Raw genomic sequence first — 18,915 nt, forward strand, 5'->3', positions numbered from 1 at the left:
ACTTCATTTCCCCGGAGCAGAGCTCTTCAGTGACTAATTCATCCCACATTTGAGTTTTTAAAACCCGAGTTGACTTTGTTTGTCCAACATTCCTTCTCCTGGTGGTGTTAGAGTCTGAATGTTATCAATCAGTTCAGCAAATGTTTATCCTCGTCCATATGACCCGCTCCGGGAAACTTTACTTTGGAAGCTTGATGTTTAGAAGGGGGAGGAGAAGGGGGGTAAATCTGGTGATAGAGCTTTTTGTTTATGTGCACTAATTAAGGAGGCTACTGCCAGAGGCTTGCAATGCCAGGGTTGTGAAACTCATGGCTGGAGGGAAGGATGAAAGAGCGAGCTGAAACGACAGCAGGAATTTCAGACCAAACTAACCTGTGTATTCTGATCCTGAAGTAGAGCAGTAAACACCGTTGCAGACACTAGACAGGGCCACTCTGTGGAGGAATGATTTGTTTTAAACTGTCATTTTCCTCTCAAATGTCTAGTTGGAGTGAAGCATTTTAGAAGGCTCTTATCTTTGTTGAGCGGCAGTGGAGAATATTGTCGATTCTTTGTTAGCTGCCTTCTTCCCCTTTGTTATCTGGCTTCTTCCAGGGATTGAATCAAAGAATGCACAGGTCAGTGCGATGCTGGGACTGAAGCTGCTCAAAGCTGGGCTGTGTGGATTATAAAAGGGAGCTTTATTTAAGGCATTGCTTAGAAGCTGATGAGTCCAGATCTCTCCTAGCTGAAGACAGGAAACTTGTAGGTTTGACTTTTCCTACCAGCTGGAGCCAAAGGGGCAGGAGGACAGCAGAGGCTGTGCTGGGCTGTGTGTGTTGGAACTCGTGCAAACCCACTGCCTTGCAGTCCTCTGGGAAAGGTGAACGTGCTGAGCCCGGGCAGGGCAGTTCAACTGTCCCAAAAGGAATTGTTTGAGTTGGAAAGGGTTTCTGAGAAGTCACTGAGCCCATCTGCAGGACACTCTTAAAAAAGCACTTTTGAGTTTAGATAGGAAGATATCAAAATGTCACGGATCTCCCCTTTCTCCTTTATGAAGGTATTCTGTTAATAAACAGAAAGGAAACTTCTGTGCAGTCCTTAAGGACCCATTTCTTCCTTTGCTCACCACAGCATTAAACACATCGTGTGCCTCAGTGGTGCTGCTTTGCCAAAGCAGTGTGTGTGACCGCTGCAAGGTGGGCAGATGGTGGGTGGTTTTGCAGTTTGATCAAGTTTTGTTATGCTGCTGTTAAGAAGTGCAAAAACTCAGATGGTAACATCCCTCTACGTAGGGATATATCAGCTTTGGGCTTACATCTTTAGCCTGTTTTAATTACCATTCTGACATACTGATGCTCCTTGGTAAAGGTCAGGAATTCAGAGATGGAGGCATCTTCCTAAAATTCCCCCTTGGTTTGCACAGCCCAGGGGAAGAAGAGTGGACTCTCAGCATGTTGGACACTGTGATTCTCCTGAAACGTGCTAGTGCCAAGTTCTGCACCAGGAGCCACTGGTTTGAGACTTCAGCAAGCTGCTGATTTTATAATTAATGTGCCATTTCTTGCCAGGTTTAGTGTGAAGGGGAACTCCCATTTATTCTCAGAGCTGAAGTTCAAAAAAAAAAATCCAGTTCTGTTAAGCACTTCCATTCATATTTTCTTTCCTTCTTACAGATGATGAAATTTGCTTGGGACAACTACAAACAATATGCACTTGGGAAGAATGAACTGCGACCGCTGACTAAGAACGGGCACATCGGTAACATGTTTGGTGAGTTCTGAATCAATTTTAGTCCAATTTCCTTGAATTTTTTAAAGGTCACATGTCCATGCTGGTTCCTTTCTCTTCAGTGAAGTGAGGTATCTGTAACAGCTTTGATCTCTTTTCTCTTTCCATTTTTATGAAGCAAGACTTTGAACACAGCTCCGAGGGGTTACCTGCCCATATCCCATCGCTGGGAATCTCATTCCTACAGGCATCACTCAGTGCCCAGCCTGTATCACCCCTCTGTTACATCTAGCACCAAAATGTGTCAGAAAACTGCTAAAACCAACCACTGTCTTTATTAAAACATGAAGTCAGTCCAAACCTTGACAATAATGCTATTTGTCTAAGCTCGTAGGCGTCAGGACCTGACCAAACTGAGCATTTTCTCTCTCGTTGCTCCACTGTTGAGCAAGATGTGAATTCCATTAAATATTGAGTGAGCAAATCAATATTAAAGGCTCTTTATACTATGTGCTTACTGGCTTGTATAATTTTACTCTTTAGCAGATTGCTTTTTTTTTTTTTTATGTGAGCCACTTAGATAATTCCAGTGCTGCTCCCCTGCTCCTTCTGCTGGGATACTTGATGTTTTGGAATATCAACTGTCTTTTTTCTCCTTTGCCCTCAAAGCATTTCCCTGCTCCACTTGCCTCTGCCCCAGCTTGGCCTTTTCCTGTGCCATGGTAAGAAGGCCATCAGAATCAGCCCTTTCCCACCTGTCCTCAGGGAATACTTGCTGGAGAGAGCTCTCTCAGCTTCTTTCCCACAGGAGTCTGTTTTGCAGAGATTCTCTCTGAATCTCTCACCCAGATGAGGGTGGAATGGATGAAGTTATTTAGTAGGCAAATTATCTGTGAGCTGTATCTCCTCAGGGCAAAGGGATTGGAGAACAGGCAAGGTGCCTGAAGATTAGAGGAAAGGCAATGTCACTCCAACCTTCAAAAAGGGCAAGAAGGATGTCCCAGGAAACTAGAGGCCAGTCAGCATCACCACCTTCACTGGGAAGGTGATGGAGAAGCTTGTTCTGCGGGTCATCTCAAAGCATGTGGAGGAAAAGAAGGTTATCACAAGTAGTCATCACAGATTCCCCAAGGGGAAGTCATGTCTGACTGACCTGATACCCTTCAACCAGGGTGTGACTGGACAGGTAGATGAAGGGAGAGCAGTGGATGTTGTCTACCTTGACCCAAGGCTTTCATCACTGTCTCCCACAGCATCCTCATAGGCAAGCTCAGGAAATGTGAGACAGGCTGCTGAGAGAGGCTGTGAAGTCTCCATCTCTGGAGACATTAAAACCCAACCTGGATGCTGTCCTGACAGGTCATGCTTCTCTGTCAGGGGGTTGGACTAGATGATCTCCAGAGGTCTCCAGGTACAGGATATGGGTGTGATCTTTCAGACTATAGATGTGGAGATGCACTGCTTTGCATGGAGACTGAGTATGGCCTCCTATGCAGGCCTCAATAGCTTTGGGCAGCAGAGAGGTGTGCGAAAGTGAAGGTTTGAAGGTTGAAACAGCATCACCTGTCTTCTAGGATGGCTAAAGCCTCGAAGAGCAGCAGCCTCCTTTGGCTGATGCCTGGTAGAGATGGCAGAGGAAGGGCTGGCTTTTAGTTTAGCCACAGCACGGGGGAGAAACCGTGGTGTTCCGCTTGCGGTGCCACCATCAAGTCCTTTTATTAACCCAGATAAGGCACTTCAGTTCCTGCAGAAGCACCAGGAGGGTTAACTCACATCTGGTTGTGGGGAAGCTGTGTTAACATTCGCTGGGGTATCTGGAGGAAGCGGTTTTGGAAGTGTGCCTTGTACTAGCACAGGCAGTGTACCACCAGTCACTGCTCTTGCCCAGTGAGCAGTGATTTGGGTTTGTTCATCCTTTGCCCGCCTCGTTCCCTGCCCCATGAATACCCAGGTTTCTTAGTTCAGCACTAAGTTAAGCATTTTGCAACTTTTCCATTCTGGAGAGCTTGTCAAAATTCCTCAAGGAGCGTGCCTGTAAACACACAAAAATATTGAAAGCTTTAAAATGCATTTATCATGCTAAAACAATTGGCAGTACTTACGCCTGTTTGTAGCGTGCCTGTGAGCACTCTCAAGGAAAATGCTTTGGAGCACAAGGATTTGCAGAGAATTGCAGAAAAGCAGCTACGTTTTAGCCTCCTAATAGGCTTTTCCTCCTTTTAACTGTGGCTGGTAAAGGACAGAAGCATTAGGCAATCCAGTTGTTGCATCCCTCCATCGCTCTGGTTTTCAGAGGCTTTTAGAAATTAGGACAGGGTACTGTTCACCTTCGTTGCTGCCATTCCCCCTCCTGTTTCACATCATGCATCTTTTTATTCCAGACTACAGATGCAATGGAGGTAAATTGGGTACTCTCCAGGCTGGAGGTGTCAATATTAAGCTGAGATTTCTCTGCAGCTGCTTCCATGTGGGAGGGAAGGAACCTCTTTCGGGCTATTTTCAAGTATGTTTGTGTGCATGAGAAGCAATCAAGTTCTTGAAGGGTGACACATTTTCCTGTTGGGGATGTGATGCTCACTCGTAGCCTAGCCTTCGGTTTAGCAGCCTTACCCTGGGGGAAATGGGGGAGCTGCTCTATATCAAATATTCTCTAATCAAAGTAGAAATACAAAATAAACATTCACCTTCTGCTCCTACATAGCATACTGCTTGTCTTAACAGCCATGAGCTAGCATCCATCCCCAGCATCTGTCCCAAAGGCAGGAAAATCAGAGGCAGAACAACCCTTGTATCTCCAGCCTACTTGATCTCCTCTCTCTACTGACTTGGCAGGTGGCAGCTCATATCTGGGAGAATATTCTGGACAGCTTCCATACTTTATACCCAGAGATCAGACTTGCCCAAGGATGTTCTAGGCTGCTGCATGCTTGGATTTTGATGTGGTGACTTGGTCTTACTTTCCTACTTGTGATTGATGCTCTCCAGATCCTATTCCAAGGGCATCAATTTCATCAAGATCCTCCCATGTCCTGGCCATAGCCTAGTTGTACAGAAGCCTTCTGATTAGTGTCATATATAATCGTTGCAACTTGAAATTCCTTCCTTTAAATCCACTAGCCACAGTTCTTTCATAAGCATGACTTTTTCACCTGTAATGCTTATGGTAAGACCTGCCATGCTAAGCATTCCATCCCAAGCCCTCCGGTGAGGTAAACATCTTAGACTTGGAGGCATTTCAGATGTGTGATGGTTCCCCGGGAAATTATACCATGGAAATGGGCAGAGCACCCTGCTAGGGTGGAAGGATGATCTCTCTTAGAATAAAACCTGTACCACAAGGTTCCTGTGTGAGTGTCTGCACAACTGCAGGACTTCCAGAATTCTCTGCAAAATTTCTCTCCTCACTTAAGCTAACTCAAGGAAGACCTGCAGAGTATCTGTTCTCTGTTAGAATGGGGCTCAAAACATGCTTCTTTAGAACTATTTAAGATAAATGGCACAGCTGGACTTGTGGCTAAGGGTGAAACTGCAGATCTACTGGTATGAATTCTGTTCTAGTGCTGATCTAGTTGCTTTAACCCTTCTTTACCCTGGCATCTCAGCATTCCTGTCTTCAGTGATGTGAGCGTTAAATTAATTGATGTTTGCAAAGCATGTTGAATTCCTTGGAGTGAGGCTGCTGGAGAGGGCAACGGTATTATGTAGCACAGCACTTGAAATGCACCTGTCACTGTGATATCCAGCATTAGATAGCTGAATTATTATTCTGCCCGCTCCCTGGGTCTGTCATAGCCACTTATTTTTCTGACAAAATGTTTTTAAAATCCTGTTAGCTTTACAGAGTTTCTCTAGCTATGGGAGAGTGAGCTGGCATCTATTTCTGCTCATGCATCAGCTGAATTGTCAGTTACATTTTGATTGCACAGTCTTTTAACAATGATAAGGTAAGAAGCCTGATTTTCAGATATCTCTTGAAGTGTGCAGTGCTGGCAGCAGCAGAATCCTCCTTTGACTTATAACCTGAGCCAATTTGCTCTGAAATCAGTGACAGAAAGTAAATACGGAACCTTGCTGTGCTGTTAGACAGTCATTTTTCACCACCTAACTGCATATTAGTGTATTAATTTGAGTATAAAAATAGTAATCCTTAACTAGATTTCTCCCCTTTTTTTCCTCTCTCCCCACTTGAAATCACACCTAAAATTACAAGTTACCTTGTCATAGCCATTGCTGCTCTCAGCATATGCTGAATTTGTGCATCGTTGGGAGATTCTGTAGCTTTATCTGATATGACAACTGTCACATCTAGGACACAGCCAGGACACTGGAGCTTAAGATGGCAAAGATGTGACAGCACCTGGATCTGAAGGATTGAATGTGTGGAGACGTGATCCTCGCGTAGGGCCCTCCTTGTTGTTTCATGTTTGATTGGTGAGAGTACACAGGGCTATCTGTGAGGACTGGTAATGTTTCTTGGAAAATCAGTGGCTGCTTACACTTTGTTTGTGTACTCAGCTCAGACTTTGGCCTGAACTGTCCTGACAAGTTTGTTTTGAAGACAGAAGGTCATTGGTCTCAGTTGCCTGGAAATACTGCTGGTTTGGCTCTCCAGGATAAAAAGGGTTTAAAGAGGGTGGGGGAGGAGGAGTCATGGCCAAGTGAATATATGCAGAGAGTCTTCCAGAAAGCTGATTGTCCTGAGAATCAGAAACTTTCAAGTTTTTTCTCCTGGGCAAATACAATGCAGTCCTGCTGGACTGTGACCTGCCCAGTCTCTGATCCAGACGGACGTTCAAGTCACATCTCTCTATTGGCCTTAGACCACAAAGCTCCTTTCATGGGAACTTCAGACAGCAGCTACGGTGCTCTTTGACTGCCCAACTGGTCAAAAAAGGCTTTGTGTCCCATAGTTAGTCTGTTTAACCATCTAGTTTTGCCTGTTGAGCCAAAGATTTTCCAAATAGCTGCTTCCTTCATCAGTGATTTAGCTAGGAAACCATGAAGCAGGCAGGAAACGTGCCCACCTCAATTAGAAGCAACAGGAGTTGATGTATGAATATTTAACATGGAAAAAGTAATTGGATGAAAATACTAATTTAGCAACATTCGAACTACCAGAAGAGAAACGGTAACCTCCAGTTGTGCAATCACTTGGTGAAGCTTTTCTGTTCTGCCTTTGCGTCTCTTTCCCTGTGATCACAAAATTACAAAACCCTGGAGTGTCCTTTTATGTGATTAAAATAATAATAATAATAATAATTGCTTTCTGAATTTGTATGCTGAATTACTCCTGCTGCCTATTGCACATGACATTACACAGTTGGCTCCATGGGGTCTTTAAAGAGAAAAATATATTATAATGAAGATGTTGCTGGAATGCTCTCGCTCCCTGGCATCATCATCATCTTTTTGGGGTGGGACTTTTTTATGTATGATGTTGCGCAGTTGAATATTATTTTCAGTAAGGGCATTTTGAGTTGACGTTGGCTTTTGCTGTCAGTAAAATCTGTAGCAACAAACTTGTTTCCTGTCAGCAGGAAGCAGTGAATCAGGATATCCTCCAAATATCAAACTTGTTGGAGATTGGTTGCGTGATTCATGTTAGAGCTGACATTTATCCTTGTTATGTTGGTTTTTATTTTCTCCTGCTTTCTGCTTGCCAAAGATCACTCCTTCCAGGCACCAAGGTCGTCATTAATACTGCAGGAGATCTGTTCCCGCTCTGCTCTCGCCGTGGGTCATGCTGAGAGTGGTGGCTTCCTTCAGATGTGCTGTTTCAAGCATTAGCTCGAACATCAGGGCTCCACTGAGCCCTAAACCTTACACAGAGAAATTAAAGCTTATTACAGTGGCTCAGCTGACAGCTAGTAACTTGTCAGTTTGAAATACTCATTTAAAAAGTTTAAACAGGAAAAAAAAACCCCAACTCTTAATGTGTGACATAGTGGCCTAGGGCCTTCTTCAAACACCTTTGCTGTGGGAGCCCTTGTTCTGAGGCTAAGAGGGACCTGGTCAGTTCTCTGTGGCAGTAATTCTTTAGAGGGGGAAATAAAATTGAACCAAATAGATTCATCTCCTCTCAGCTGAGATTTACATCTTAGAAAACAAAAATCGAACCCTGAAAACTCAGTGGTAAACAGCCTCGGCCTAAGATGCAAAGCGCAGGCGCTCCAGAGTCTCTCTGTATCAGCGGTTGGTTGGTGTTCAGCCCTTTAGATATGGGAGAGCTGCAAAGATTTGGACAGCAAGGGTTTGGTCGGGGCCCATCTTCAGCAGGAAACTGGGTAAACTTCACATTATCTCAGTGTAAAGCCATTAATCATTCCAGGCTTCCTCGTGAGTTTCATGAACTTTCCATTGACCCTGAACAGAGTTTTGTGTTTAATGAGGCCTAAAAGTAGGAGAGTGTCTTGGGATTTGTCAGAACTGCTTTGCACAGCAAAATGAAGAAGGAAACAAAGCAAAAATTAGAAAAACAGCCATTAAAGTAGCAAATGAAAGCAGAAAAACAAAGAAAATTGCATTGAGGTGTTGTGACTAGAGAGAGTTCTTTGGGATTCTTCTCAAGATGCTGAGGAGTGGAACCCAGCGGCGTGGAAGAAGCAAGCCCAGCCTGAGCAGCCCTGTTACCACTTAGACCAGGGAGCAGTCCAGGCTGGAACTACTTATATTCCTCCCTCTTTCTTTTTTGCAGACTATGGAGGATGTATTTCAAAATAGTGAGCTTGTCTTTAAGCTTTTTCTTCTTCTTCTTTTTATTTATTTTTTATTTAATCACCCCGTTATGGATGTTGTTTGTGCCTCATTCCGGACACTAATTATGCGGAAATAATTGCCTAATCTTCAGAGATATTGAGCGTGTGATTAAAAGGCAGCCAACTGAGAGTGGGTGTAGTTGGACTGCTCACCGATTCTTCTCTGGATTATGGAGGCGTTGGTGGCAACTCCACAGCAAAAGCTGAGTTTGAGGTTTTGGCACTTCCAGCTGGCTTGAACTAACTTCCAGCATCCACTCCAAGGATGTTAATGGCACCCCTCTGTGTTGACTTGGTACTAACATGGATTATATGGAGCTGAATGCCAGACTTGAAGCTCCTGACTACACAAATGCCTCTGCTTTCGTCAGAATATATTTTTCAGAAATGCTGAGGGGTGTTTGCCTTAGAGCAACTGTTTGCAGTCGGATGCTTTACATCATTTCTGCTGCAGACACAAACCCACCTGCTGACACGAGCGATGAGAGGCGACATATAAAAGCTGAGCAAGTAAAGAACATCTAAAGGATGTACTTCTAGCCATGCCTTTTTATGTTGGAAGCATCTTGATACTTCTGGTTTTCTTATCTTTATCCCTCTGTATTTAGCTTTTCCTTGTTTATTCAGAGGAGATGGGTAGCTGTAAACTGTAGCAAAACACCCCCTTACCTATCTTTGGTTTTAATTCGCTTCTACTCTTGAAACTTCAGAAGAGATTAGGCAGGTTCAGAACTGGCTTTGCTGTGCTAGATTTCACATTTAGAGTTTAACTGCTTTATCACATCTTTTTTTGGGCTGCTGAAGTTTCTTGCCACCTTCATTATGTATTTCATTGGATATTCATCTGGATTAATGTTAGATTTTGACACTTTTCTATTTGACTTCAGGAGATCGCATTTCAAATGGTTCCTGCTACAGAATTTCCTTTTCTATAATTTCTCCAGGCACTTGTTTCCGATTTTTATTTTTTTATTCATCACTGCTGCCTTTTGGGATGAGAAAAGTCTCTTATCTCACTTAATCAGTAGGTTTAGCGTCATCCCACAGGACGTCAACTTTCAGATTTGTCACAGGTTTCAAGGTTGCATTTGGAATATTGTGGTAGGCATTTGTCATTTGAAGACCTTTATACTTTTAAAAATACTCTCTTTTAGCCTCTCAGAATTGTTCTTGTCTCTAGAGAGAATTTTTTGGAAGTTCAAGAAAATCCCTTAGCCTTTTGCTTGAGGCACCGGTGTGAAAAACGGGGAGGATTTTTTTGGACTTGCTAAAATTGTTCATCCTTCCTCTGATGTTTTATTCTCAAAAAAAATCCACTGCACCCTAGCACACTTTATATTCAGCTCCCAAGAGAAAAAAAAAAGGAGAGAAAAAAGTTGATGCAGGAAAATTAAGGTGTTTCAAGAGAAAGTTCTAAAGGCAGAGGTTGTTTCCATACCAATTTCAATATACCCATAATATCTTTGCTCTGATACAAACATGCAATTAAGTACACCTAAGTTACGCCTATTTCTCGCCACACTGCTTTTATCTGAATACATGATTATATAGGGATAGCATTTCTTCCCAGAGCTGGAGGATGGGAAAGCACAAATTATGTGAGTACTGAAGCGTGGCATGGTGCAAGATCACAGCATTCCCCGTGATGGTCTTCACAGCACCTTGATTGGTCTGTCTCGCATCTTAATTTCAGTCTCAAATCTGAGCCGTGCTCTGCAAGCAAGAGCAGATAATTTGGGGACAAAGAAACTGAGGATCGAGTTTTTTTCCCCCATGTGTGGTAGCAGAGAGCTTTCATTGACTTCACCAAGGCCTCCTTCAGGCATCTGGAAGTAGAACTTGCCTTCAGGCTTTAAAATTAACACCTTTTGACTAGGCTAGAACATTCCTTCTCTCTTGGCAGGCTGCATCCTGGTTGCTGTGGGAACCAGAATTTTTAATTTCCTGACTTCTGTGTACATCCAAAATTGTAACTGTGATGTACTCTGTCACTGAGGTAGCTTTGGGGGTTTGCAGGGAATCAAGTCATCATTTTACGTAGAGCTTCCTTCCCTCAGAATCACTCCGGTGCATCTCCAAGGGGCATCTTCTGGAGACCTGCAATTCTCATTCATCTTAGTGTGTAATGATGGGGCAGAAAAGGAACGGTGAGAAGTCAGCTACTCCTTCCCTTCTTAAGCTACCCCATGTTGGAATGTCATGGGAGGTGTTCTGCTTCAGTGCTTTACAATTTTAAAGCTTGTCCTGGTGTCTGCCCTCATTCTCCTGTGGGAAGTTAAGCTGTGACTTCTTGGCCTCTCCCCATGGATGTAGAGGATGGTTTACAACATTATTCCTTGCAGCATCTCTCCCTGTCTTTGCAAAATGTTCCCTTCAGTCTTCTCCCCTCAAGGCTGAGCAACCCCAGACCTTTCCAGCTTTAATTGTAGGTCACGTTCTGTGACCTCCTTAGTGCCACTGCTTTGCTTTGAATTCTCCACATGAGCCAAATGTTTCTTGAAGTGGATTCTGTGTCCTGGCTGAGGCTTTGCCAGTGCAGAGTGGCGTGTGAGAGCCCTTTCATGTCTTGCATGTGACCCACACTATTTACCCATCCTGGTCTGGGGTTTGCTCCATTTTGCAGCTTTCCAATGTTGTTGATTTGAATTAAATTCATGTTCTGCTGTAGCCTTGGTATCGTTTCCTGCAGAGTGCTGTCTAACTATTTATTCCTTATGCTTCATGGTTCCTTTTTCTTCCCTCAGGGTGAAATACGCTGTGTGTCCATATTGAATTGCATCCTGGTGATTTCAGACTCTTTTTCCCAATTTGCTAAGATTATTTTGATATCTAATCCTGTCAAGCAACACGCTGGAAAGCGTTTGGAGTCTTTCAGCTGGGGTCGTCTTGGTGGGACTTAAACAGTACAGGAGAGAAAAGGAAGATTATGGACAGATGGTTCCAAGTGATGGAGCTACCATGGTTTAATGTGTTCCTGCTCGTCAGTTGAGATGTGGTAATGGGCCATTTGCATTCTCCTGACCCACTGAATAATGTATGTAGAGTCTTTCATTGTTAATTATTAGGGACCTTAGCTCAGTTCATGAGCAGTAACTTGAGTGCAGAGCAGTACCTGGATTGATAGAGGGTATCCAGGCCCAGCACTTCCCATTCTGTTGCATACTGAACAGCATAATCAATCCTGTTTAGCTTTATTTTGAGCCAAAGGGCAGTTTCCTTCCTATACCTCTGAATTCTGCTCTCACACCTGGGCTTTTGTTGAAGACCGGATCATTTCTGTGAATGTGCTATGGGAGGTGATGTTATGTTTGCTTGTGTGGCCTGTAGATAAAACCACCTCAGGGATGAAGGGTTTTATAACCCGAACTAGGATGCACTGTCTGCTCTGCAAAACCCCTCCAGAGCATATCTTACCTGCTGAGGGAAGAACGCTGCCTGGAGTTGCAGCCTGGGTGTCTCTCTTGTGCCACAACCACAGAAGGGTTTTTGGAAGATGGAAGGGCACCTTCTTCCTGGTTTTTATAACAAAGAGTCTCTCCTTTGAATTCTAAGATAAATTAGCAGTCTCTGCTCATTAACTGCCTCCTGTGTCTCTCGGAGTCCACGGATAATAGTTGCAGGTAGAACATGTGTGTTTGTTCTAATAGGCCTGTGGGGACCCCTCACATTAAATGATGCAAGTCCTCCAGGAGGTGTGTGAAGAAGCAATAAATAGTGTATAATCAGGTTACCTTTAACTAGTCTAAAATTAATTTCAGACATCCAGAAGCAGAGAGACCAGCTGTATTTTGCCCCCCCACTATTGCTGCTGTTGTCTGCCGCTTAACCTCCCTGAACTGCTCCCCCCAGCACTAGGCCTTGCTTTTCAAATTACCAACCTTTGCCAGAAGTAATCACCTCTGCTTCGCTGACATCTGAGGCCTGTTGCCCAAACAAAGGAGAAAACCTCTTTCCCGAAGGGGCGTTTGAGTGATTATTGCTTTCAATTTTCCTCTGAGCTCTCCGTAGCTGACACAGTCTGCCTGCAGTAGAATCTGTGTGTCGTGGGAAACGGATTGGATACACGTGGAGAGTGGATTTTGCAGTCTCTCTCCTGTATCAAGGGTTGTTCCTGAGGCTCAGTCAAACCCTCTCCTCCTCTATGATGCTTTCAGATAGAAAGAAGTTTGAGCTCCAGGAGGCTTGAAGTCATGCAGTGATGGGACAGTGCCTGTTGTCGGGAGTATTGCTAAATGATGAAAGATGGTTGGAGAAACTGGGGAAAAGAGGATTAAACTGGGGAGCTGCTGCCAAGTATTAAATACTTAAGAGTCAGTTGGCAATAGGTGCTTATCATATATCTTCTCTCCCCTTCCACCGAAGGAAGTAACTATCTGAAGGGCTGTTACTGTGACAAGCAATTCATTTTTATGCTCAACACCCTTTTTTTTTTTCTTTTCTCTTTTTTTTTTCCCAGTGCATAATAAGAATATTGCTAACGTGTTCCCACCAGCCTGATCTCCTCCAGACGCAGTCTACTTTGGCACATTCCTAAATGAGCATGAGCTCTCTCTTTCTCTCTCTCTCACCCATCACTTGTTCAGGGGAGAGCTGCCACTGCTAGTTCAGTTTGAATGATAGGCTTAATTCTTCAGGGGAAATTGATATTTGAAAAACGTGAGTGGTTTGTAATCCAAAAAAGCTATTTCTTCCCCAGCTGGAACACATTCTGTATTAAATTTGATCATAGCAACCTAAAAGCCAACACTTCAAGATGCTTCTCTGTGATGCCAGATTTACCTAGGAACCATGCAGCACATATGCTAACACCCATTGTGCGGTGCAGGTGGAACTGTGATTCACTGTCGCTTCCCGTGAGCTCGGAAGATCGCTCCTGTTGACAAGGAAAAACAGACTGAGCTGTTTTGTCGGGCAGGTGTTAGGGTGATCTCTGTAAGGTCAGTCTTCAAAACTCTGTGGTGGGAGGTGAGTCATCCCTGTTTGGCAGATGACTCTTTCGAGGTGGTGTAACCTCTTTCTCTGCACACACCATCTGATGTACCATGGGCTCTGCTTCTTCAAAGCCACGTGCTCCAGGATTAGTTGCTCTCCTGTCTCTAAGCATCTTTTCAGGGAATAATCAGCACTTTGACCTTTCCTTAACTGGGGCAAGCGTGACATCATATACCCTACAGTGGGGTTTGAGTTGAGCTTATAGAGTGGTGGTAGCCTTGGCATTGTCTTGAGTGATGCCCTACGTCTAGTAAAATGGATCAGTTTCTGATGGAACTGCAGAAAACCAAAAGTTAGCATCTCCAGGGTCAGATAATTGATAGCTGAAGAGATTAGTAGCCACTTGGTAGCCTACAAAGTAGGGTCATCAGTCTCAGCTACTAGAGCTGTATCTATTGGGAATTGTGATGGGGAAGAGATTAGATGTGGCATGTCAATATAGACTTGACTTCAAGGGTGGTTTGTGTCTTGGGGTGACTGAAGTCGGTTTGTTGGGGCCCCCACTGTGTCTGCTGCCCCTGCTGAAGGGATGACCTGCTGCATGACAGGGCTGGTGCCAGGGAGAGGCAGGATCTGAAGGCAAGCAGAACTAGTGCAGCTAGCGAGCTAGGAGCCCCGCATGTTGCCCCAAAACTCTCCATGGGTGGCCACCCACGCCTGGGGTTGGCAGGGGAGCAGAGGACAGAGTAGCCCCATGGCACGTTGCTCAGTAGAGCTGCCTGTGAGCCACTCTGTAAGGTGCTCTGTATGCCAGGGAGCGCGTGTGGGGTGGAGAGGATTTGGGATGTGACCTTTTGACCAGTATCTGGAGAGTGAGGAAGATTAATAAGAAGAGAGGAAAATAACCTTGGATATGAAGTGTTTTCTGATGAAGTCCCTGAAGTGTAGGTGCAGTGGTTTATTTGGAAAGCAAAGAAAAATGAGGTTGCTCAAAAGCTAATGGACTTTTTTTTTCTGTTGTTCTGCAGGAGAATGCACTGATAAGAAAAGAAATAGATCTTTTCTAATTCTTGGGCTACTTTTTTGTCCCCTTTATCTCTCTCTGCTGTTACCTTGTTGCTCAGATGTAATTTGTTTAGTTTACCTTAAATAAAGGGAATAAAGTTCCTCTGTGTTACAGCCATCGGGTTCAGAGACAGAAACCTTCAATAAATAAGACGCAGTGGCAAGGTCGTAACTCACGTCTGGTGGCGTTGGCGCCGCCGGCTTCAGCTGCGGCACGTGGGTACCACGGACCAGGCTGTAAGGAGACAGTTGTGATGGCTTAACTGAGAGGTTTTCTTCCTTCCTGAAAAGCTCTGTAACCCATGTGCTAGTTTTATTTGGATTTTCTGTTTAATCTTTGTCATCTGAACAAATAGTACCGGCCCTGTCCTAGGGATCACCGACGACCCGCTTGATCCTACCTGTAACACGAGCACCTACGTGGGGGTATTTTCTGCGACTGAGTTGGATCTTCCAGTACTGATACCAAGTGCAAGGTCTCTGGGCTTGAGGATGGTTATGGAAAGGAAAGGTAAAAAAAGTTAATTGTTGGGAGTGTTTTTGCATGGCCATTCCATGGGAAGATGTATGGCTAGTGCAGAGTGCTTAGGATGAAGGGAGAGAGAGAAGCTCTGTGTGGGATGGTGGTGGATGGGCTGATGTGGTCAGTGGAGACAAAGAAGCTGTTTTTTAAGTCTTTTTTAATTCTGTTAACCAGCATGTTTATGTAAACTCTTTCTTTCTAAACTTAGAGGAAAATGCCTCTGGCTGTTTTGCTGGCAGAAGAACCTAATGCCCAGAGCGGGCAGAGAGCTCTGGCCTAAACCGAGATCCTATCTCAGGAGTCCAGGCTCCCAGACCTCCTGTTCTGCCCGACCCAGAGCACTCTGCAGAGAGGACTGGCAAACCTTCCCTGCAAAGCAGATTTTTCAAGACACCGCACAGTGATTTTTTTCACAGTTTACTTTGTTGCCAAAGATAATCCTGAGCTGTGTAAAAAGCCTCTGTGTAGTTTTCCCCCAGAATTCGACAGCGTGCCACCACCCAGAAGCTGTCTGGTGACGTGGTCTCAGCCAGCTCCCAGACTTCTCACACAAATCTCTGGATAAATGTCAAAAGTTCAGTCTGGTCTGCAAGCACTATCAATGAGAAAAAGAACCAAAAAGAACAAGAAAAGCAGCGCTAGGAGATGGTGGCTTTTCAAACTCCTGTTTTAACAAGGCACTGATTTTAATCAAAGCTGGTTCAATCTTTTGAAGCCTTCAGTACCAGCATAACCAGAAGAAGGGATCTCAGTGTGTTCAGTTCTTGTTTTGCCCTGTGTCGCCTGCACCCCAAGAGGTGAAGATAAACAACCCCTAACAACTGGAGTCTTTTGTGCCTCAACAGTTAACAAGTTCATCATGTTTCGTAGGAACTGCATCCTAATTTTTATTCCAAACAAGATTTCAGCACTAATTTTTGTTTTGACAAATACGATTTGACATAAGAACAGTGGGAGTCAAGACCTTTCATTTTTGATCTAGGTTTACATTGCGCTGATCTAAATTCCTCCCCCTTTTTGCTCTTGCCTTTCAATTGTAAACTTGGTTATTAAAGTTAGCAAAAAGCTATTTGAAACTCCCTGTTCTGTAGCATTTAAGCAGCCGTGCTATATGCAAGATTAAGTATGATAGCTTCCTAATGACTTGTGCTGTTCATTCGAAGCACTGGCACGATGCATTACCACACTGATTTTTCTAAATGGCTTTGTTGAAAATGAAGGATTCGGTTTCTGTTCACTGAGAAACTTCATAAAGGATTGTTTGCCAAATGGCAGGACCAGGCCCCCTGGGTCTTGTCTCTGACATTAGAGACGATATTCCTTAACCTCTTTGCTTGCTCTGGTGCTTAGGGCGCTGCCTGCTGAATAGTTGTGTTGCTGAGGTTAGGCTCGGCTTCCATCCATCTCTCTGGCAGACAACTCTTAACAGCAGCATGGCAGCGACAGCAGGGGTACGTGGCTCTCTAAACACAGGTGATACAGCAGAGAGAAGAATTTTGCTTAAGCTAAACTCTGACATCAGGGAGGTAGTGTTGAAAAGCTGGGGAAGATGCTTCCTGTCTCCTGCTGCTTGGGAGTCCCTGTGCCATTCCCAGCATTGCAGAAGCAGTGTCTCTAGGCACGTGCCGAATTCCTCATTGTTCCTTGCACTTACAGAGCGAAGCTGGGGAGTGCTGGGACAGGGGGGTGCCTCTTTTCATGGGACACACGGGCTTTGCAGCAGGGCAGCTGCTCTTCTGCTCACAACGCCTGCAAGCCATCACTTGGCAGCTCCTCCAGCGTAGAGTGGTGGTGGGAGCTGTGGGTAAGAGGCATTTCTCTTTCCTGAGGAAGAGGGCTATTAAAGACCCCACTCGTAGCTACTCATTTGCTGAAGCATCACTTTCACAGCTTTTCTAAAGGCTCTCAAGGGACAGACTTGCAGCTGGGAGCCCTTCAAGTCTCATATCTGGCCTGTGATACTCCAAGTTGGCTATTTTGGGAAGAGGAGAGTGAGGGAAGGCGACTCTTTCTGTCCCTCCTGCCACAGCTGCTCCACTTTGTCTACAAAAAGCAAACATTTGCTGAGCTATGGAGGCAGAATATGTCCTGGGGTTAGGCCACTTGTTCGGCCCTTGGGGGAAGCAGGTGTGGGTCCATGTGCTATGTCCAGTAGCAAAAGGCCTTGAACAGGTAGATCGTTAGCCTGTAAATCCCTCATCCCAGGGGGGTGTTTAATTTTGGCAAGAACTGTTTTCTAGAACCTGAAAAACTTCCAACACAAAAAAAAAAAGGTAACTGGAAAGTAATATCCATCAGGTAGGAGAGCTGGTTGGTTTGGTAGGAATGAAACTGGAAAAACCTGGAGGAGGAGAGAGGGCTTGTTTGCCTGCACAAGGGTGTCTTAGGAGAGTTTGGAGAGAGGTCCTGAAATACAAGCTGCTCTACTGGCTGTCCCTTCTCTATCCTGTTTAATAGAAACCCTCAGAGGTAGGATGAAGGTAAATGAATTGTGCTTTGTTATCAGTGAGTCACTCTGTTGCCTAACTATTGTCTCTTCTCCTGTCGGTGAGTCACTGACACCTTGTTAGAGCAGCTGACAGACCCCAGGCCCCCTTCCACTGGAAGGAGTGTGATGGGGCTTTGTTTCAACAGCAGCTGGGTAGGCTGAGAAGATGGCATGATGCTCAGGCTCCACAGTGCAGAAAGCTGATAGATTTCGTCGGTTACAGGTGGTGCTTTAGCAGTTTGAACTGATGGAGCAGGAGCAGCGCAGGGGAAGACAAACCATTTTCTGAACACAGCAAAAACCACAATCTATTTTCTAGCACCAAGGGAACACATTGAAAAGATCTTGGATTCTCTTGCAAGTGCTCTGCAGTCTTTTTGTTTTTCATTTTTCTCTTTCTTCATAGTCTGGTTCTGTTCCTCTGCCCTTTCCCAATTTTTGTCCTTTCCTTCAGTCCCTACTCATTCCTCTGTTGTGTAGCTGCTATTAAGACAAATCTACCCAGTGCTGCACATTTTAGGTTGCCATTGTCTGCTGGCAGTGTGCAGAGGGTGGAGGCAGGGGGTCTTTCAAGCTGAAGGTTTTGACCTTGGCTGCAGGAAGTCGTGTGAAAAGTTGTGGCTTTCTCTGATGTGACCATCTTCTGTTCTGCGTAGCTCCCACCGAGACTGAAGGAGAGCTGAACACAGGGTAATGCTGTGGTCTCCTGATAAAAGACAGTTATTCGGTGTGAAGACTTTGGCCTTTGCTCAGTAGATCATCTTACTGCCTAAAAACTATAATCCTGTTCTCTGAGCCCTTTCTAATGGGGACACTCAGCAGTGCTGTGTGAGCAATGCCTGCATCCCTGTCGGAGCCCGATGTCCCCGGGCAAGGCTGGGTTGTAGCCGTGAGCAGATGCAAAGTGTTCCCAGCAGATGAATTGTGCGTGTGGGTTTGGTGGCTCACGAAAGCTTCAGCAAGTCAATGCAAACTCTTACTGCTCTACTAATGATCAGACGTGCAGTTTCTGTTGTGTACCTGATGCTGGTATGTTTGATTAGCCTATTTCTGCCTAAATTGGTGGGTTTGATTTGTAGATAATTGGTAGCTAAAAGGAAGTTCACAGATGCAGCAGCAGTTGTGGTTGTTACCACAGTTATACTTAGTCCCTGCTTGGTGTTTTGCAGTGCTTTTCAAGCCTTAATTAGCCCTTACGTGTTTGGCAGGTAGAAGGGTAGATATTCTCCACCTTTGATCAGCCCTCATGGCCTCTCTTCAAGCTCTGTGTTGAGAAGAAAACTGTTCCCTTTTCTCCTCCATGCACGGGCTTAGCTGGGGCGCTGGAAGAGAGCAGGGCTGTGGGACACGTGCAAATGGGTGAGTCTTGTGCGTGTGCCCCATCTGTTACTCGTTGGTTCCTCACTCCCCTAACTCAGAGCTTCTCACCCTTTACAGTCCTT

General features: G+C 44.8%; 1 protein-coding gene across 1 annotated transcript in view; it reads left to right on the forward strand.

The window, feature by feature from the left end:
- MAN1C1 (mannosidase alpha class 1C member 1) overlaps nt 1–18,915 on the forward strand; it is a gene marked incomplete at its 5' end in the record, with an annotated part of 63,957 nt that overhangs the window by 18,871 nt on the left and 26,171 nt on the right. Inside the window, one exon of the mRNA XM_084274300.1 lies at nt 1,656–1,752. Coding sequence (XP_084130426.1) covers nt 1,656–1,752 — 97 coding nt within the window. The remainder of the gene's footprint in view (nt 1–1,655; nt 1,753–18,915) is intronic.

Source organism: Gallinula chloropus, assembly GCF_964237585.1.
Source record: "Gallinula chloropus genome assembly, chromosome: 22".
NCBI lineage: Eukaryota > Metazoa > Chordata > Aves > Gruiformes > Rallidae > Gallinula > Gallinula chloropus.